The following is a 16,113-nucleotide window of genomic DNA, read 5'->3' as shown; positions in this document are numbered from 1 at the left end:
ATGTGCAAAAGTGCTCCTGATGACACGTAGCATGCTCTACATAAAAGGTAACTCTGAGTCCGTCTAATGATGACGGGTCCTGGCTACTTAGGAAAAGCAAGGGGCAGCTGAACTGGGTCCGCGCCGAGGAGTCCGCGGCGGGTCTCTTCTTTGGTCGGAACAGTTCTTTTGGAGCTGGGTCCTTGCCGGGACTTGGAAAGCAGCACACTCGGGCCGGGGGAGGGGGCCGGAAGCGCCGGCCGCTACCGCGCCGCGTGTCCTTTCGGAGGGAGGGAGCGCGAGCTGAGACGCGGAGGACTGGGCGAAGATGGCGGCTTTCTCCGGTGCGTCTGCGGAGCTGGGGCTGGAGCGGGCGGCCCGATGCACGCCTCGGCCCTGGGCCGGCTGGAGGGGAGCCTTTGGGGCGGGGGCGCACAGGTGCCGCGCGGGACAGGAGGGAGCTGTCCAAAGCTGTCCCCTCGGTCCCCGCACTGCGGGCTGATCAGTGGCGGTGCGAGAGGCCCGATCGGTGCGCCTCGGTGTTGCAGGGAGAGCCTTTCCCTCCAGGTGCTGGCCGGGCCGGGCCTCCCCGTGCTCGCTCTCTTCTTTCTCTCCTTCCAGCCACCCTTCACTCGGCTGTCCTGCCGGGACACCCGGGGCTGCGAGAACGATGCGGTGGCGTTGCTGCGGCCGCTCTCGGAGCCCCGGCCTCTTGCTCTTTGACGTGGCAGTGGTGCTCAGGAACCCTTTTCTGTCCGCGCCCGATAGGGGCTTGGCCTGGTCGAGAAGCAGCAGGGCGCGGGGAGGGGTCAGTTGGAAATGACCATCCTGCATCTATTTTTTTTCAGGCCCTTCCAAAACTAAAAGTTCCAGGCACAAACCTGATATTTATTTGTGGTTAAGCTCTATTATATCAACAGTAACGTTGAATATCTAAGCCAAAGGGAAAGCATTTTCGTCCGCGTACACACCAGCTCATCACAGATTTTGAAAATCGTTTATTTGCTGCTGATGCCCTCCGTTATTCCAAACAGGAATTTTAGGTGGCTTACCTAACCCGACAGTTGTTTTTCTCTTTTCCTTTATCATCCTTCCTTTATACATCCACAGTTTTACAAGTTGCAGTAAGCCTTATAGACTAAAAGTCGTACATATGTTATACAGCAATAAATGTATCAACTTAGGCCTACTATCTTTTAATATTGTTAATCTATTAAGATGACTTCAGATATAACAGAGTATTGTACTTTCTTCATTTTTCTCCTATTAGAACATTAGGAATTCCAAGTTTTTAGTCGTGAGAGAGGATTTCCGATTGTTTTAGTTGCATTTCATAATAGGCAAGGGGAAATCTGCTCAGACTGGGAGCTGTTTTTGTTTCCCCAGCTCTCTCCTCAAACAAGATTTCAGAGCCAAGGTGTGTAGAGCAGTTCCAGGTTGTCATTTTATAGGTTCACTTCTTTGGGAGTCATGCACAGATTTCAGGAATATTAGAGTAAAGGACTAGAAGAGTCTGTGATGTGAAATAGAGACAAAAGTGGAATTAAAGAGCATGAATATTCCTATTTTTCTTCTGAGCGTTAAAAATGTTCTGTTTAAAGAATACATGGTTTCAAAGCAAACCTGCAGAAAACATGAGCAGAATGGAACAAGAAATTGCCTGGAATTTGCTGAAAACTGTCTGTGGTTGCTGCTTGCAATATAATAGTTTCACAAGCAGCTTCTGCTTGCAGTATTCTGTATGAAGCATATTGAAGACCATCACTCCCTTTTTTTAAGCAATTTGCGTTGTAGGAGAGAGAATACACGTAGACTTGAATGGGGGCAATTTTTAAAAAGGTCAGCTTGGATATACAACTTTTGATCTTGAGTAGTTTTGCAATCTGTGGATTTTTCTGAAGAGATTTAGGGGTAGGAGAGCCTGCCTTTCTGAAAAAGATTTTTACCCTTTCCCATGTCATCAGTGTTTATATTAACCAGTTTACTATACAAAATGTTAGTGTTGTATCTATTGTTACTTGCTAGTATGTGTCTTCTCACCTGATACAAAGAAAAAGATTTTTACCCTTTCCCATGTCATCAATGTTTATATTAACTAGTTTACTATACAAAATGTTAGTGTTGTATCTATTGTTAATTGCTAGTATGTGTTTTCTCACCTGATACAAAGAAAAAGCTACTGTTGCAGTGGATTGTAGCTTTTTGTGTTTTTTTTTGCGGTACGCGGGCCTCTCACTGTTGTCGCCTCTCCCGTTGCGGAGCACAGGCTCCGGACGCGCAGGCTCAGCGGCCATGGCTCCCGGGCCCAGCCGCTCCGCGGCATGTGGGCTCTTTCCGTATCGGGGCATGAACCCGCGTCTCCTGCATCGGCAGGCGGACTTTCAACCACTGCGCCACCGGGGAAGCCCGGATTGTAGTTTTATTTTATGCCTTTTCACAAATGATTACAAGAAATACAAAATTTCCAAATAGGTTATCTCTGGGGCTTGGGTATATTTGAGTGTTGTTCATTTTTTAATAGAAATATATACTTTTGTAAAGATAACAATAATAAAAGCTACATTTTAAAAATGCAGGCTTAAAAGATCACTTATTTTGAAAGGAGATTTAAGTAATACAACTCACTATTCCATGTATACCCTCTACAGTTCATTTGAGAAGTGATAAAATTTCAAAATCCAATCAGAAATAACCCGATCTATTCATTTAGGATTCACTTTGATGTAAATTACTTAAACATGTGAACAATTAAGAACAGAGTAGTTCTTCAGCTGACATTTCCAGTTAACCCAAGTTCTCACCAGCAGCCCCTCCCTTTTCAGTTTGCCAGAGTTTTGATTATGACTGCCTGTAAATGTGGGCTCTCTCTACTTGCCTATTCATTTTTCTCAGATCGCTGAGGGTATTCGCATGGTCCTCAAAGAGTCAAGGCACATGATTTCCACATTATCTCTAGGTGAAACAACCATGGTACTGGTCTAGAACTTTCCAACTCTGGCAGATTTTTCACCAGTCATAGGGAGGAAACACTCACTGGTGGATGCTATGTACTGAGTGATAACTGTGTGCCGGATGCATTCATATGATTATCTGTAATCGTCCCATATTCCTACAACATAAGCAATATTAGCTCCATTTTGTGTGACGAAATAGCTTTATAGCTTGCCCAAGGTCACATTGCTAGTGAGAGCTTGAACTTGAACTCAAGTCTTTCTCCAAAATTTATACTCAACAGATACTATGTAACTGAGCTATGCTTCAAACCTGTTTCCCCACTGAACAGTAATTTTAAGAGCAATATGATTTAAGTTTAGTCTGTGTAGTTTTTAAAATGAATTTTTGTTTGCAGAGATGGGTGTTATGCCTGAAATTGCTCAAGCTGTGGAGGAGATGGATTGGCTGTAAGTACCTCCATCTTGAAAAGCTTAAATGTACCTGTGACAACAATGTTTTTCAATTTAAATAGTGGTTAGTGTTTTTATCAAATATTTTTGGGCCCAGTTGGGTAAGTGAAATTCAGTTTTTTCCTGTGATTCTTTAAATCATAGAGTTTCCTTTCTAAACGTTGATATATTTTTAGCTGAAAAAGATTGGTTGTGTTTACCAAATAAAATTCTCTTTTAGGTTTATAGTTTAACATGACTTAATTAGCTTAGGTGATTTTTTTTTTTAATTAACTAAAATTCTTCAAAATATGATTCTTTTAGTCTCCCAACTGATATCCAGGCTGAGTCCATCCCACTGATCCTAGGAGGAGGTGATGTCCTTATGGTATGTTTAAATGTGGTGAGGTCGTTGGAAGCTGGGGAAACACAATTCTGGGGCTGTTATGACCCACTTTAAGAACTCCATAGGCTTAAAAATGGTATTTTCACCAAATTAATTTTATTTATTCACAAACATTTAAGCTACCTATGCTGCATTCAAAGTAATTAGGTACAAGTTGTGGGGAACACAAAGGTGAATAAAATGCAGTCTTTGCCCTTCAGAAGCTTCAACCCAGTAGCACAGTAAGACATGTACATGGATAAATGTCATACAAGGGAAAATGTGGCACCTGCCTGAGAGATGCAAAGTATGAAAAGATTCAGGTGGGGTCCAGTTACCCTTCTGCTTGAGGAATCATAAAGGACTCTGCTTGGAAGAAGTAGATTTTGGACAAGGGAAGATAAAGGAGAAATGCTCTCTAGGTAGAGAGCACATCAACAAAAACCGTGAATAGGAGAATGCAGGATATGATCCCAGAGTAATTCACTTCGATGGTAGCATAAAATACGTGTGTCTGGGGTGGAGAGTGTAACTTGAGATAAGATGAGAAGTATACAGTGGGTCAGATTACTTGTGCCCTTTCTTCAGTGTCATGCTAAAGAAGTTGGGTGTTTGTTGGCAGTGTGGATCATTGGAAGTGTTTAACTAGGGATGTGTTGCACAGTTAGAATTGTGTTTTTATGAAGACTGCTTTGATAGCAGCTTGTAGTGTAGCTCTAAGACATGAGATACTGTTAGGATACTTTTATAATAATCTTGGTTAGAATAATAAGGGTTTAGATTTGAATGGTAGCAATGGGAAAAGAAAAGGGAGAACAGATTCTTGAGGGAATGGAAGAGGAATGGCAAGATTGGCAATAAAGTTGAATGAGGAAATCTTAATAATCTGGAGACACTGTGGAAATAAAGGTAGCTTGTGAATTGTTAAAGATTTCTACATGGTATCACATTAATTTGATTTCCTTAACTGACAACTTAAACTTTTTTTCTTTTTCATTTAGGCTGCAGAAACAGGAAGTGGAAAAACTGGTGTAAGTAATAAACTTAAATTGACTTACTTTTTAAGAGTTGATTTTATTTTTCATGAATTTATTTTATTTATTTATTTTTGGCCACTTTGGGTTTTCGTTGCTGCACGCGGGCTTTCTCTAGTTGCAGTGAGCGGGGGCTACTCTTTGTTGCGGTGCACGGGCTGCTCATTGCAGTGGCTTCTCTTGTTGCGGAGCACGGGTTCTAGGTACGCGGGCTTCAGTCGTTGTGGCACGTGGGCTTAGTAGTTGTGGCTCGCGGGCTGTAGAGCACAGGCTCAGTAGTTGTGGCTCATGGGCTTAGTTGCTCTACAGCATGTGGGATCTTCCTGGACCAAGGCTCGAACCTGTGTCCCCTGCATTGGCAGGCGGATTCTTAAGCACTGCACCACCAGGGAAGCCGGTAAGAGTTGATTTTTAAAGCAACTTAGAACAGTGGTTTTTACTTTGAAGTATTTAATCAAGTACCCTCCTTCCAAAATGTAAAAAGTGGTTGCTTGCCACAGAGAACAATATTTTTGTGGCCAGCTCATTCTGAAATAAGATTTATAAGAGTATGGCTTTAAGAATATAGTTTAAAACTGGTCTTGGAGGAAGAGTTACAGTATCTTTAGTATTTATACTCACTTCTGAATTTTAATGCAGTGGCTCTAGTAATAAAGAAGTTGCAAATAGAGGTTGACCTCTTGCTGGCCTAGACTAGAGAAACGGTTTGTCAGAATAATATTTACCCTTTTTAGTTTAGTTCATTCTGTGGGTCCCGATTGTTTATTGTTTTGGGCTATCAGCTGGTTCTTATTTCCTTCATTCAGTCAACTCTTGTTATCTTACTGGTATTTTGGGTTTGGGCAAATTGGAGCAGTGCTCAGGAATGTGTGTCATTATTTAAGGTGCGTGCATGATTTTTGTAATTTATATTGATTATTGAACTGTCACTGATATCTGAATGCTAATATAGAGAACTCTTGTTTATTTGCTAGGCTTTCAGTATTCCAGTTATCCAGATAGTTTATGAAACTCTGAAAGACCAACAAGAAGGCAAAAAAGGAAAAGCGACAATTAAAACTGGTGCTTCAGGTAATTTTTGCATATTATTAATTTCCTTTTGTATAAATTAGTAATTCTCATTCCTTGCATTTACAGATGTGAAGTTTTTTTTTAATAAATTAATTTTATTTATTTATTTTTGGCTCCGTTGGGTCTTCGTTGCTGTGTGCGCGCTTCCTCTAGGTGGGGCGAGCTACTCTTTTGTTGCAGTGCATGGGCTTCTCACTGCGGTGGCTTCTCTTGTTGCGGAGCATGAGCTCTAGGTGCGCAGGCTCAGTAGTTGTGGCTCAAGGGGTTAGTTGCTCCATTGCATGTGGGATCTTCCCAGACCAGGGCTTGAACCTGTGTCCCCTGCATTGGCAGGCGGATTCTTAACCACTGCACCACCAGGGAAGCCCCAGATGTGAAATTTGAGTGTGCATTTTTATTGTCAATATCCGGGGGATGGTATTGTCATTTGGTGCCCTGGAAACCAGGGATGCTAAATGTCATCCTAAATGTCATCCTATTTAGAGCATAAACACTGAAAGATTGTCCCTCCTAAGATACTAACAGTGTTGTCTTTGAGAAAACACTGACATTTTAGAAATTATATTTAGTTATTTTAATGTTTTTCTTAGCCTGATAACTTTATGCATAATATTGAAGATAAATTGGTACAGTATTTTACAAAGGCATTAAGGAAAGATTTTACAAATAGTTGATAGAGTATAAACCCATGGTGGTAGGAAATATTGCCTTCTACAGGGAAAAGAGGCATGCATTTTCCTTTAACATAAGAAAGAAGGAGCCCAGGAGGCTGAAATGTAAAGTGTACATTTTAAAGTCAGTTTCTTATTTTCAGTCCTATCTCCAGGGAGACTGGTCCTGTCTGTGCCATGAACAATCTTACATTAGTTTTTTCATCTTTAAATTTTGTTGCTTTTATTAAATGCTTTGTGAATTCCATTCTATCTTGAGTAATCTATGGTTTTGTTATATTTTAAGTCACTTTTGTTTCATGATACAAAATAGGATTGTGACAAAATTGCAGGCTTAAGTGGAGTGAGCTGGCATATCAACATTTTCTTCTCAGTAGTTGAAAGTAACAATGTTACATAGTTTGTAGAATCAACTCATTTATAAATGAATTGTGAGATAATGGATATGAACTATTTAGACTATTAGTCTGTTTAAAAGTAGTCTCAGAATTTGTAGCAACTATAAACCATCATTTATCAGAGAGAGTGATGAAAGAGAAGGATCCTATCTGTTTCCACAGAAGGATAACCAGAATGGTTGCAGTTCCAAAAATCATGTCCTATTAGGAGTAAGGAAGCTAGATATTTAAACATGGAGAAACAAATTAAAAAGGGAGGTGGTATAATTGTTAAATCATTGTTGGGACCTGGAGAGAGAATAATTGTTCTAGAAAATACTGTTTAATTCCTAGTAGCTTGTTTGAGCCCACAATGGATAGAGACCCTCAAGAGAACGTTACTTCTCCATCATTCCAGGTGTTTAAGCAGATGATAGATATCATTTGACCAGAAATAATCTAGAAAAGATTTCTACCTTGGGTGGAAATTGGGCTTGAAAACACATAGCATTCTCTTTAGCTATTGTGATTCTTTGCTTATCCAGACTCTTAAGATGTTTTAGAAAAGGAAAATGCCGATCCCATAAAAGTGAGGAGGAAAAGATTTTGTGACTTATGAATTATTTAAAATAAAGGACTTGCTTTTCTTTTAATAATGATAAAGTGATAATTAGATTCTGATACGTTGGTGGGTTATTTTCGTTATGATTGAAGTCACCAGAACTTCATTTTATTAATGCTTTCATAGTTATGACAAAGATCAGTGCCATCTAATAAAAAGGCACTGAAGCACGTGAGCAGAAGAGGTTGCCCTGGATGGGCCAGTGACTATTATTTTTGGCTTGTTTCAGTTTTCAGTTTCAGTTTTGCCTTTAATAAAAACAGCGGCAATTTTAATCGTACATTCCAAATAGTGTGTGAAACCATATTGGAACTAGAGGAGTTAAGATACCATATAAAATATTAAATATTTGCTTTACTTTTTGTAGACTGTTTTAAATTATGTTTGTTTGGGGTTAACTTTTCTTGTTTTAATTTGCTTAGTGCTGAACAAATGGCAAATGAACCCATATGACAGAGGATCTGCTTTTGGTAAGTGGATAGATTTTAGCAGCACATTTGTGATTCAAAAACTTGTTTTTAATGCAATGTTGAGGAAAGATAAAGAATCCTTGTAAACTGGTGAGGGGTTCTTGTGCTGATGGCAGATAAAGTGTCACCTGTTTTAGTAAGAAAGAGATAAGCAGGCAGTGGAAAATGGGCAAAGGATGTGAATAGGCAGTTCACAGGAGAACCAGATCCAAATGGCAGTAAACACACAAAGGTCAAGTTTACAGGTAGCATGGAAATGGAAATTAAAGTTACAGTGAATGTTGTTTTATACCCGTCTGATTGTCAAGAATCCAAAAGGGGGATAACCGACTTACAAATTACTGCCTCTCTGGAAAGGAGTTTGGCGTTACCTGTTAATATTGAAAAAACATATATTCCCGGAAGGTCAAGCTCATTGGAATGAAAGTGCCAGTATGTAAGAATATACTCTCAAAGCTGTTTGATGCCACATTATCTGTAATGATAAAAGCTGCCAGTAAAGTAAACGATACTGCTAGCATGGCAAACAAAGATTGGGGTGTATCCAAGGACTTGTGTAGCTGTTATGAAGAATAAGTCGCAACTGCAGAGTTGACTTGGAGGAATTTTCTCCAGGTGTCCATGAGTAAGAAAATCAGGATGCAGAGAAAGGTAAATGGGCCTTGAGGAATCATGACAGAAACAAACAACCCCACGCTGCTGCTCTCTACCATGTGATATCTAATTTATGTAAAAGTTTATATATGTATATATGCATAAAGCATTTTAAATACAAAAATTTTTATGATTTACCCTTGTCAGAGAACTTTTTTAAAAGTTCAGAGGTTTATATAATGTACCCATATGAATAAGAATTTATACTTTGAATAAATAATTGAATTTCTTATAAGTGAAGGGAAGTGTGTGCCGAGGTGCTTTTTTGAAACATTTCTTCTACATTCAGGTGGCGAGTATGATTTGCAAGCCTGAATCAGGACGGAAGTTATAGTTTCCAGTACAGACAAAAGCCAAATGCTTTACTTAACGCCCAAAAGCACCAATAAGCACTATGACTGACTATGATGTATAACATAGAACTTCATCTTTTAGAGCCCTAATATTAGCAAATAACAGCTACAGGGTTATTTGTTCAGGCTTTTCCTGCTTTCCCTTTATGGTTTCTGGATCCACGGATTAGGGAACAAGCCAGAGTTTCTGTTTTTCTTTTAGTGTAGCATTCACTCAAGCTCTAATTTCGGCATAAAGTCAGAGCAACAAGTATTGATGAGTGGGTGCTGCGTCATCCTTAGTATCCATTTCTTTAAAGGACTCTAGAGAATAGTTGTCTAAACGTGTGTTGGTGATGCAGCTGCGGTAGTACAAGTCAGGTTAGGTGCTGTGTTGATGCCTTTTTAGAATTGTTGTGGTAAAATCCTGTCCTAGCCAATAGATAACAGTAGAGAGACTAGTCCTCAACGTAAGCCACCGCCCTCCGGGGGCTGAATGAGGGCAGCTACTCATGGGGAAGACATTGCTATCCTTCAGGAATCAGCAAGTCTCAGTCCCTGGAACATTGCACCAAGTAATGAATTATCTTATCAGTGAGACTGAACGATCCTTATTTCAGAATGCGTGATTTATGTAATCTGTATTGACATGGTTTTCTGTGTTTTTCTCAAATCCAGCAATTGGGTCAGATGGTCTTTGTTGTCAGAGCAGAGAAGTAAAGGAATGGCATGGATGTAGAGCTACTAAAGGATTAACGAAAGGTATTTAAAGAACATTTGTACTTGTCTGAACTTTTGGGGTGATGTATTAATACGTGAACTTTCTTTAAAGTAGCTTTGAATCGAGGATCTGAAAAGATTTTTAATGTTACAGGAAGATCTACCATTCTTCATTTGGAAGATACAAATTGTTAGAAACAGTGGGAAAGTAGCTACATGGTAAATGAATCATAAGTGTATAATTTATAAAAATCTCAAAGTATTTTGCCCTTGCAGGGAAACACTACTATGAAGTATCCTGTCATGACCAAGGATTGTGCAGAGTTGGGTGGTCTTCTATGCAGGCTTCCCTAGACCTAGGTAAGTGTTTCTAAAATAAACTGAATTTGTTGTTTTACATTTGTGAATTTTTAACATTTTATTTTAGTGGGGAGCAAAATAGTAAACTTAAGCATACAAAGTTTATATTTAGAGACATGGAAATAATAATATTTACCTATACCCTCCTTGTTCCAAGAAAGATTTGAAGTACCAAAAAATAGATATTATAACATCATAAAAGCAGGAGGAATAAGGGTAAGGGTATGAATGAAGTCAGTAAAGTTAGTATGCATTAATATGTACCACACAATACTGTGTAGGTGCTTCAAAATATCTTCAACTTATGAACTTTTATGGTACTTTTAACTTTATTCTTACCACATTTATAAAACACTTTTAAAATCTAGGTACTGACAAGTTTGGATTTGGCTTTGGTGGAACAGGAAAGAAATCTCACAATAAACAATTTGATAATTATGGAGAGGTAAGTTGTACTAATGACTGAATCATAGTGTTAGTAAGTTTTCTTGCATACTTGATCACTCATGACATGACTGAGGGTATAGAAATGATTGTGAAATTCAAGTGAATTTTCTGAATATTTTCCACGGAAAGTTCAGATTGGGACTTCAGTGAAGAAATGTTACAAAATGAGAAAAATATTTTTCTTTTATGCCATTTATTAGCCCCTCCAAAGCATATTACTTTGTTTTCTGTGTTCACCCTCTTTTGATTTTGGCTTTGACTTTAATACTTGTGTTGCTCTCATTTCTTATTTTGAATCATGTTAAATCTAAATACACTTGTTCTGGTAGCCGACATCTCTGGTAATGTGCAGGAGCCTTAATACCATGTTGATGCTAAAAAGTCTGTCTGATGCTTCTACTGTTATATATGATACGCTATACTAGGCATTTTTTAAATCTACGTTAGAATTTTAAGGAAGTATTATGCAACACTAACACATACTGTGGATGCAGCTGTATTTGACCTTTTAACCTTATTTTCAATTTTGCTTTTTATTAACAGCACTTGACTTTCTGGTTTTCTAGGAATTCACTATGCATGATACCATTGGATGTTACCTAGATATGGATAAAGGGCATGTCAAATTCTCCAAAAATGGTAAGCTTTCTAGGGACCATTTTGTTAGAGAGTATATATGATATTCATTACTTGTGATTTTTTAAAATTTCCTTACCATCTTCAATCTTCTTTCTCTTCCTCCCTGCCTTTCTTTTGAACAAATACTTATTGAGCATTTGCTGTGTGCCAGGCATGCTGGTAGGTGCTGGAGACACAGCAGAAAATGGACTGGATAAATTTACGTACACTTTTGTGGGGCTTAGCTACTGATAGGGAGAGACAGACAATATATGTGTTAGGTGGGAACAGTGCACTGAGGGAGCGTATAAATCCGGGTAAGGGGCTGGAGAGCATTCTGGGGGGTCAGAGAAGGCTTCTCTGAGAAGGTGACATTTGAGTAGAAATATCTTGGAAGAGTATTTCAGGCAGAGAGACCAGTAATTGCAAAGGTCCTGAGATGAAAGCGTGCTTGGGGTATTTAAACAGTGAGGAGGCCAGTGGGTCTGGAAAACACTGAGCATGGGGGAGGGTCGTAGAATCTTGGGTCAGTGAGGTGGTGAGGCCAGGCCATATAGGACCTTATAGGCTATGATACAAACTTTTTATTTTGACTGAGATTGGAAGCCATTAGGTTTTGAGTAGATAATTGGCATCGTCTGTCTTTAACAGTTTAACAGTACAATCACTGTGGTGGCTGCTTTGTTGAAAACACTGGGTGGTGACAATAGGTAGGGAACCAGTTGGATGCTAAGAGTTCTGTTTGGGGCAAGTTAAGTTTGAGATACTTATTAGACATCTGAGTGATGAAATCAAGTAAGTAGTTAAATGTACAGTTAAGTGTTCAGGGGAGGGATCAGAATTGGAGATATTGATACATCTTTGAGAGTTATTGGCTTATATATGATCCAGTCATAGGTCTGGATGAGATCACCTAGGGAATGAGAGTAGGTAATGAAGAGGAGAGATCTGAGGCCCAGGGTATTCTTGTGGTTAGAAGTTGGCAAGTTGAGGAGACTCCAGCAGAAGTGAATGAGGAGGAAAGCCAAAAGAGGTTGAGGTCGTGCAGTTCAGGTAAAGAAAGCTTTTGAAGGAGGAGGGAAGGATCAGATTGTGTCCAGTGCTGATGACGGGTCTAGCCTAGAAGGATGAGCAATGAGAACTACTGTGTTTGGCAAGTGGAGATCATTAATGAGCTTGACAAAGAGCTGTTGTGGTGGAACGAGGGGTGTGCAGGGGGAGCCTGATTGGGAATCAGTTCAACAGAGAATGGAGTGAAATGAGGTGGACACAGTCAACATGGAAATCAGGCAGTTTTACTACAAAAAGGAGAAGAAAAAATAAAGGACAGATGGAGGAAGTTCTGAGCTCAGGGAGATTTGTCTAATTCAAGTGTCTACTGGAAGCAATCCCGTAGGAAGGGAATAATTAAAATTGTAGAGGGGGAGAGGGGACAATTTCGGGAGTAAAGTAAAAAAGTGAAGAGGTTGGTATTAGCACAGTTAATCTGCAGTAACAGGAGGGGGCGTGTGAATGTGCGTCGGCTGCTAGATTTGGTGGTGTGAGCACGTGGACGTTCTTTTCTGGTAGTTTTAATTCAATTTCTCTCTCTTTTTTTTTAAAGGAAAAGACCTTGGCCTGGCATTTGAAATACCACCACATATGAAGAACCAAGGCCTCTTTCCTGCCTGTGTTTTGAAGGTAATTAGAGACATTTTGCTGTGATTATAAGCTACTTTGATCTTCCTTATTTCATATTGGTTAGTTTGCTCTTAGGTTAAGCATTTTCATTTTCTCCTTTATTCAATGCTAGAATGCTGAACTAAAATTCAACTTCGGGGAAGAAGAATTTAAGTTTCCACCAAAAGATGGTTTTGTTGCCCTTTCCAAGGCACCGGATAGTTTCACTGTCAAATCACAGCACACAGGTATAGCACCTGAGAGGGTAAAGATTCCAAGAATGGGGTATTGAAAACTCCAGTAAGTAAGGCTTGTTGTAGTGAGGTACAGATACTCCCCTTGCCTGTTTAGTCATGCATCTTTATTGAACATGTCAGTAAAATTCAGTTTCAAAACCTAATTCATAAACTCCAAGTATTTGGTTTCAGTTCACGCATTTTGGGGAAGCTGGTCGTGGTGATGGTGGTATGTTGCATTTATAATGCGTGTGCTTATTAAGCGCCATGGCACTGTGTTAAGTGTTTCACCTGCATTATTTAGTTTGCATAACAACCCTGTAAGGTAGTTTTATAGACAAAGAACTTGAGGAGTAGGGACTTGAGGTCACTTGCCCAAGGTCACAGGACAAATAAGTGGTGGAACTGAATTCAACTCCAAGCAGTCTGACTCCAAAGCTCACACTCTCACCGCATTGTGCTGCCTAATCTGCTTCCAGTTATTGAAAGAAAGTGCATTTCACAGCTCATTTAATTTATCACAAAGCATATAATCAATTAAAATTACTGCAAGTAGATTTAAAGGATCTGTAGTTCATTTTAAGAATCTTTATTTTGTTCAGTTTGACTATCACCTATACCACTGGGCAATTGTTATTTAAAATTTTGATACTGGAGTATTTGTGCTCGTGTTTTACCGATAAAGGTATATGAGGTGTGATCTGAATGTATTCTAATCTTCTTTATTTTCTTAAGGTAACGCTCAGGTGGCACAAGCGAAGTTTCTCCCCAATGCTCCAAAAGCTCTCATTGTCGAACCTTCCCGAGAGTTGGCTGAACAAACTTTGAATAACGTCAAGCAGTTTAAGAAATATGTCGATAATCCTAAATTAAGGTAAAGCTTCCCTTTGTGCTCAAATGCCTATTGTCCTTAGGTCTGAGGTGTTTCAGAAGAAGAGTAAAGTAGGAAAAAAAATGAGTTAGAAATTCAGAGTGTGTACATATGCATGTGTATGAGTGTGTAAATATATTTAACTGTGACATATAGTAGCAATTAGTTTCTATATAAAACTCCTGTTTAAGTGAGAAGAGTTCTATTAAAAAAAGTAAATTGAGGGACTTCCCTGGTGGTGCAGTGGTTAAGAATCCGCCTGCCAATGCAGGGGACACGGGTTCGAGCCCTGGTCTGGGAAGATCCCACGTGCCACAGAGCAGGTAAGCCCGTGCGCCACAACTCCTGAGGCTGTGCTCTAGAGCCTGCGAGCCACAGCTCCTGAGCCCGTGTGCCACAGCTACTGAAGCCCGCGCGCCTAGAGCCCGTGCTCTGCAACAAGAGAGGCCACCGCCATGAGAAGCCTGCGCACCGCGATGAAGAGCAGCCCCCCACTCGCCGCAACTAGAGAAAGCCCGCACGCAGCAACGAAGACCCAATGCAGCCAAAAATAAATAAATAAATATCCTTAAAAAAAAAAAAAGTAAATTGAGATTTTTCCTGTGTCTCTTATATAAAGTGTCATGGTTTGCAAAACTGTATCAGAGTAAAAATTAATTCTTTAAAGGGGCCATTTCATTTAATGTTAGCTTCATCACTTCATTTGCATAGAAAATGTATCTCTGTCTGTCTAGTGTGTTGGTAAACCTGGCTTGGCGAGGTTACTTCTAGCCTGTCTCCTAGTGGTGACCATCTTCCATGTGGGCGTTCACACTGGTCCCTCTAGTTCGAGGGCTCTTTCTGCCACTGCGGGGAGACCGTAAGTCTAGTGATCTTGGAGAACTTCTGGCTCAGTAGCAATCCCTTTTAATTTAGGAAAGCCATACCATATAAGTAAACTGCTCTGTCAGTTGATTTGACACTTGATTTTTATTAATTTTTCTTTTAATTTTTCTTACTGAAATATAACTCACACACCATAAAATTCACCATTTAAAGTGTACAATTCAGTGGTTTTTAGTATATGGTCACAAGGTTGTGCAGCCATCACCACTATCTAACTTCAGAAACTCTGAATTATTGATGTCCCGTGGGCCCATCTGTTTATTTATTTATATTTTTAAAAATCTTATTTTGATGTCTGAGTTTTTTTTTTTTCCGGCTGTGTTGGGTCTTCGTTGCTGTGTGTGGGCTTTTCTCTAGTTACGGCAAGCAGGGGCTACTCTTCGTTGCGGTGCACGGGCTTCTCATTGCGGCGACTTCTCTTGTGGCGGAGCATGGGCTCTAGGCATGCGGGCTTCAGTAGTTGTGGCTCACGGGCTCAGGAGTTGTGGCTCGCAGGCTCTAGAGCGCAGCCTCAGTAGTTGTGGCGCACGGACTTAGTTGCTCCGCAGCATGTGGGATGTTACTGGACCAGGGATTGAGCCCATGTCCCCTGCATTGGCAGGCGGATTCTTAACCACTGCGCCACCGTGGAAGTCCCCCATCTTTTTAATGTTGATCTTTCTCATAAGTTAAACTTATTCAGGGATAAATTTATACTTAGTAAAACTTTTTAGGTAAAATGATTCCTAATTTTGTCTTGATGATTGATGCATTTCACTCTCTCAGTAACTATTTGAATACCTACCATGTGTGAAGACTTAGGCTAGGGATCAGGATATAACAACAAGAATTCATCTTTGCTTTTATAGAATTATGTGCAGGAGTGTGGAGATAGTGTGGAAGGCAGAGAAACAACCAAAGTAATGTGATAAAAGTCTTTAGGGATACGACACGGAGAGTCACTACAAGAGTACATCACCAGAGCATCTTCTTAGTGTAAAAGACTCAGAACTCTTCACAAGAGAGTGTTTTTGGAAGAATGTAAAACGCTAATATAAGTTGATTTTTGTGCTCTAATTATGTGTAACGATTAACGTGCGTCTGGACAAAGCCTGAAAGGGAAGATAGATGACAAAATCAATTTATTTGCTAAGATGGTAAAATTGTGTTACTCATTTCGGTATTCAGTACAAATGAGCCTTTTCCTTCTTTGAAGACCCAGCTCAAGTCCTGGTCTTTCTGTGAAGCTGACGTGTTGGTGCCAGCTCGGTCCTTTCTCCCTCCTCGGATACCGCTGTGTTTGCTTCCCCATAATGCCTGTGCACTGTCATGTGTTAGTGTTCCTTGTTTTAAATGTGCA

The 16,113-nt window shown here is 39.9% G+C and overlaps 1 protein-coding gene across 1 annotated transcript in view; it reads left to right on the top strand.

Moving 5' to 3' along the window:
- Positions 1 to 209: 209 nt before the first annotated feature.
- The window catches only part of DDX1 (DEAD-box helicase 1), a 33,750-nt gene continuing 17,846 nt past the window's right edge, over positions 210 to 16,113 (top strand). Inside the window, exons 1-13 of the mRNA XM_030844455.2 lie at positions 210 to 323; positions 3,329 to 3,380; positions 3,687 to 3,750; positions 4,749 to 4,778; positions 5,756 to 5,852; positions 7,945 to 7,992; positions 9,657 to 9,740; positions 9,975 to 10,058; positions 10,427 to 10,503; positions 11,072 to 11,144; positions 12,727 to 12,803; positions 12,916 to 13,030; positions 13,754 to 13,892. Coding sequence (XP_030700315.1) covers positions 308 to 323; positions 3,329 to 3,380; positions 3,687 to 3,750; positions 4,749 to 4,778; positions 5,756 to 5,852; positions 7,945 to 7,992; positions 9,657 to 9,740; positions 9,975 to 10,058; positions 10,427 to 10,503; positions 11,072 to 11,144; positions 12,727 to 12,803; positions 12,916 to 13,030; positions 13,754 to 13,892 — 956 coding nt within the window. The 5' untranslated portion in view covers positions 210 to 307. The remainder of the gene's footprint in view (positions 324 to 3,328; positions 3,381 to 3,686; positions 3,751 to 4,748; positions 4,779 to 5,755; positions 5,853 to 7,944; positions 7,993 to 9,656; positions 9,741 to 9,974; positions 10,059 to 10,426; positions 10,504 to 11,071; positions 11,145 to 12,726; positions 12,804 to 12,915; positions 13,031 to 13,753; positions 13,893 to 16,113) is intronic.

Source organism: Globicephala melas, chromosome 12, assembly GCF_963455315.2.
Source record: "Globicephala melas chromosome 12, mGloMel1.2, whole genome shotgun sequence".
Lineage (NCBI taxonomy): Eukaryota > Metazoa > Chordata > Mammalia > Artiodactyla > Delphinidae > Globicephala > Globicephala melas.
This window is presented reverse-complemented; position numbering and strand designations above follow the sequence as displayed.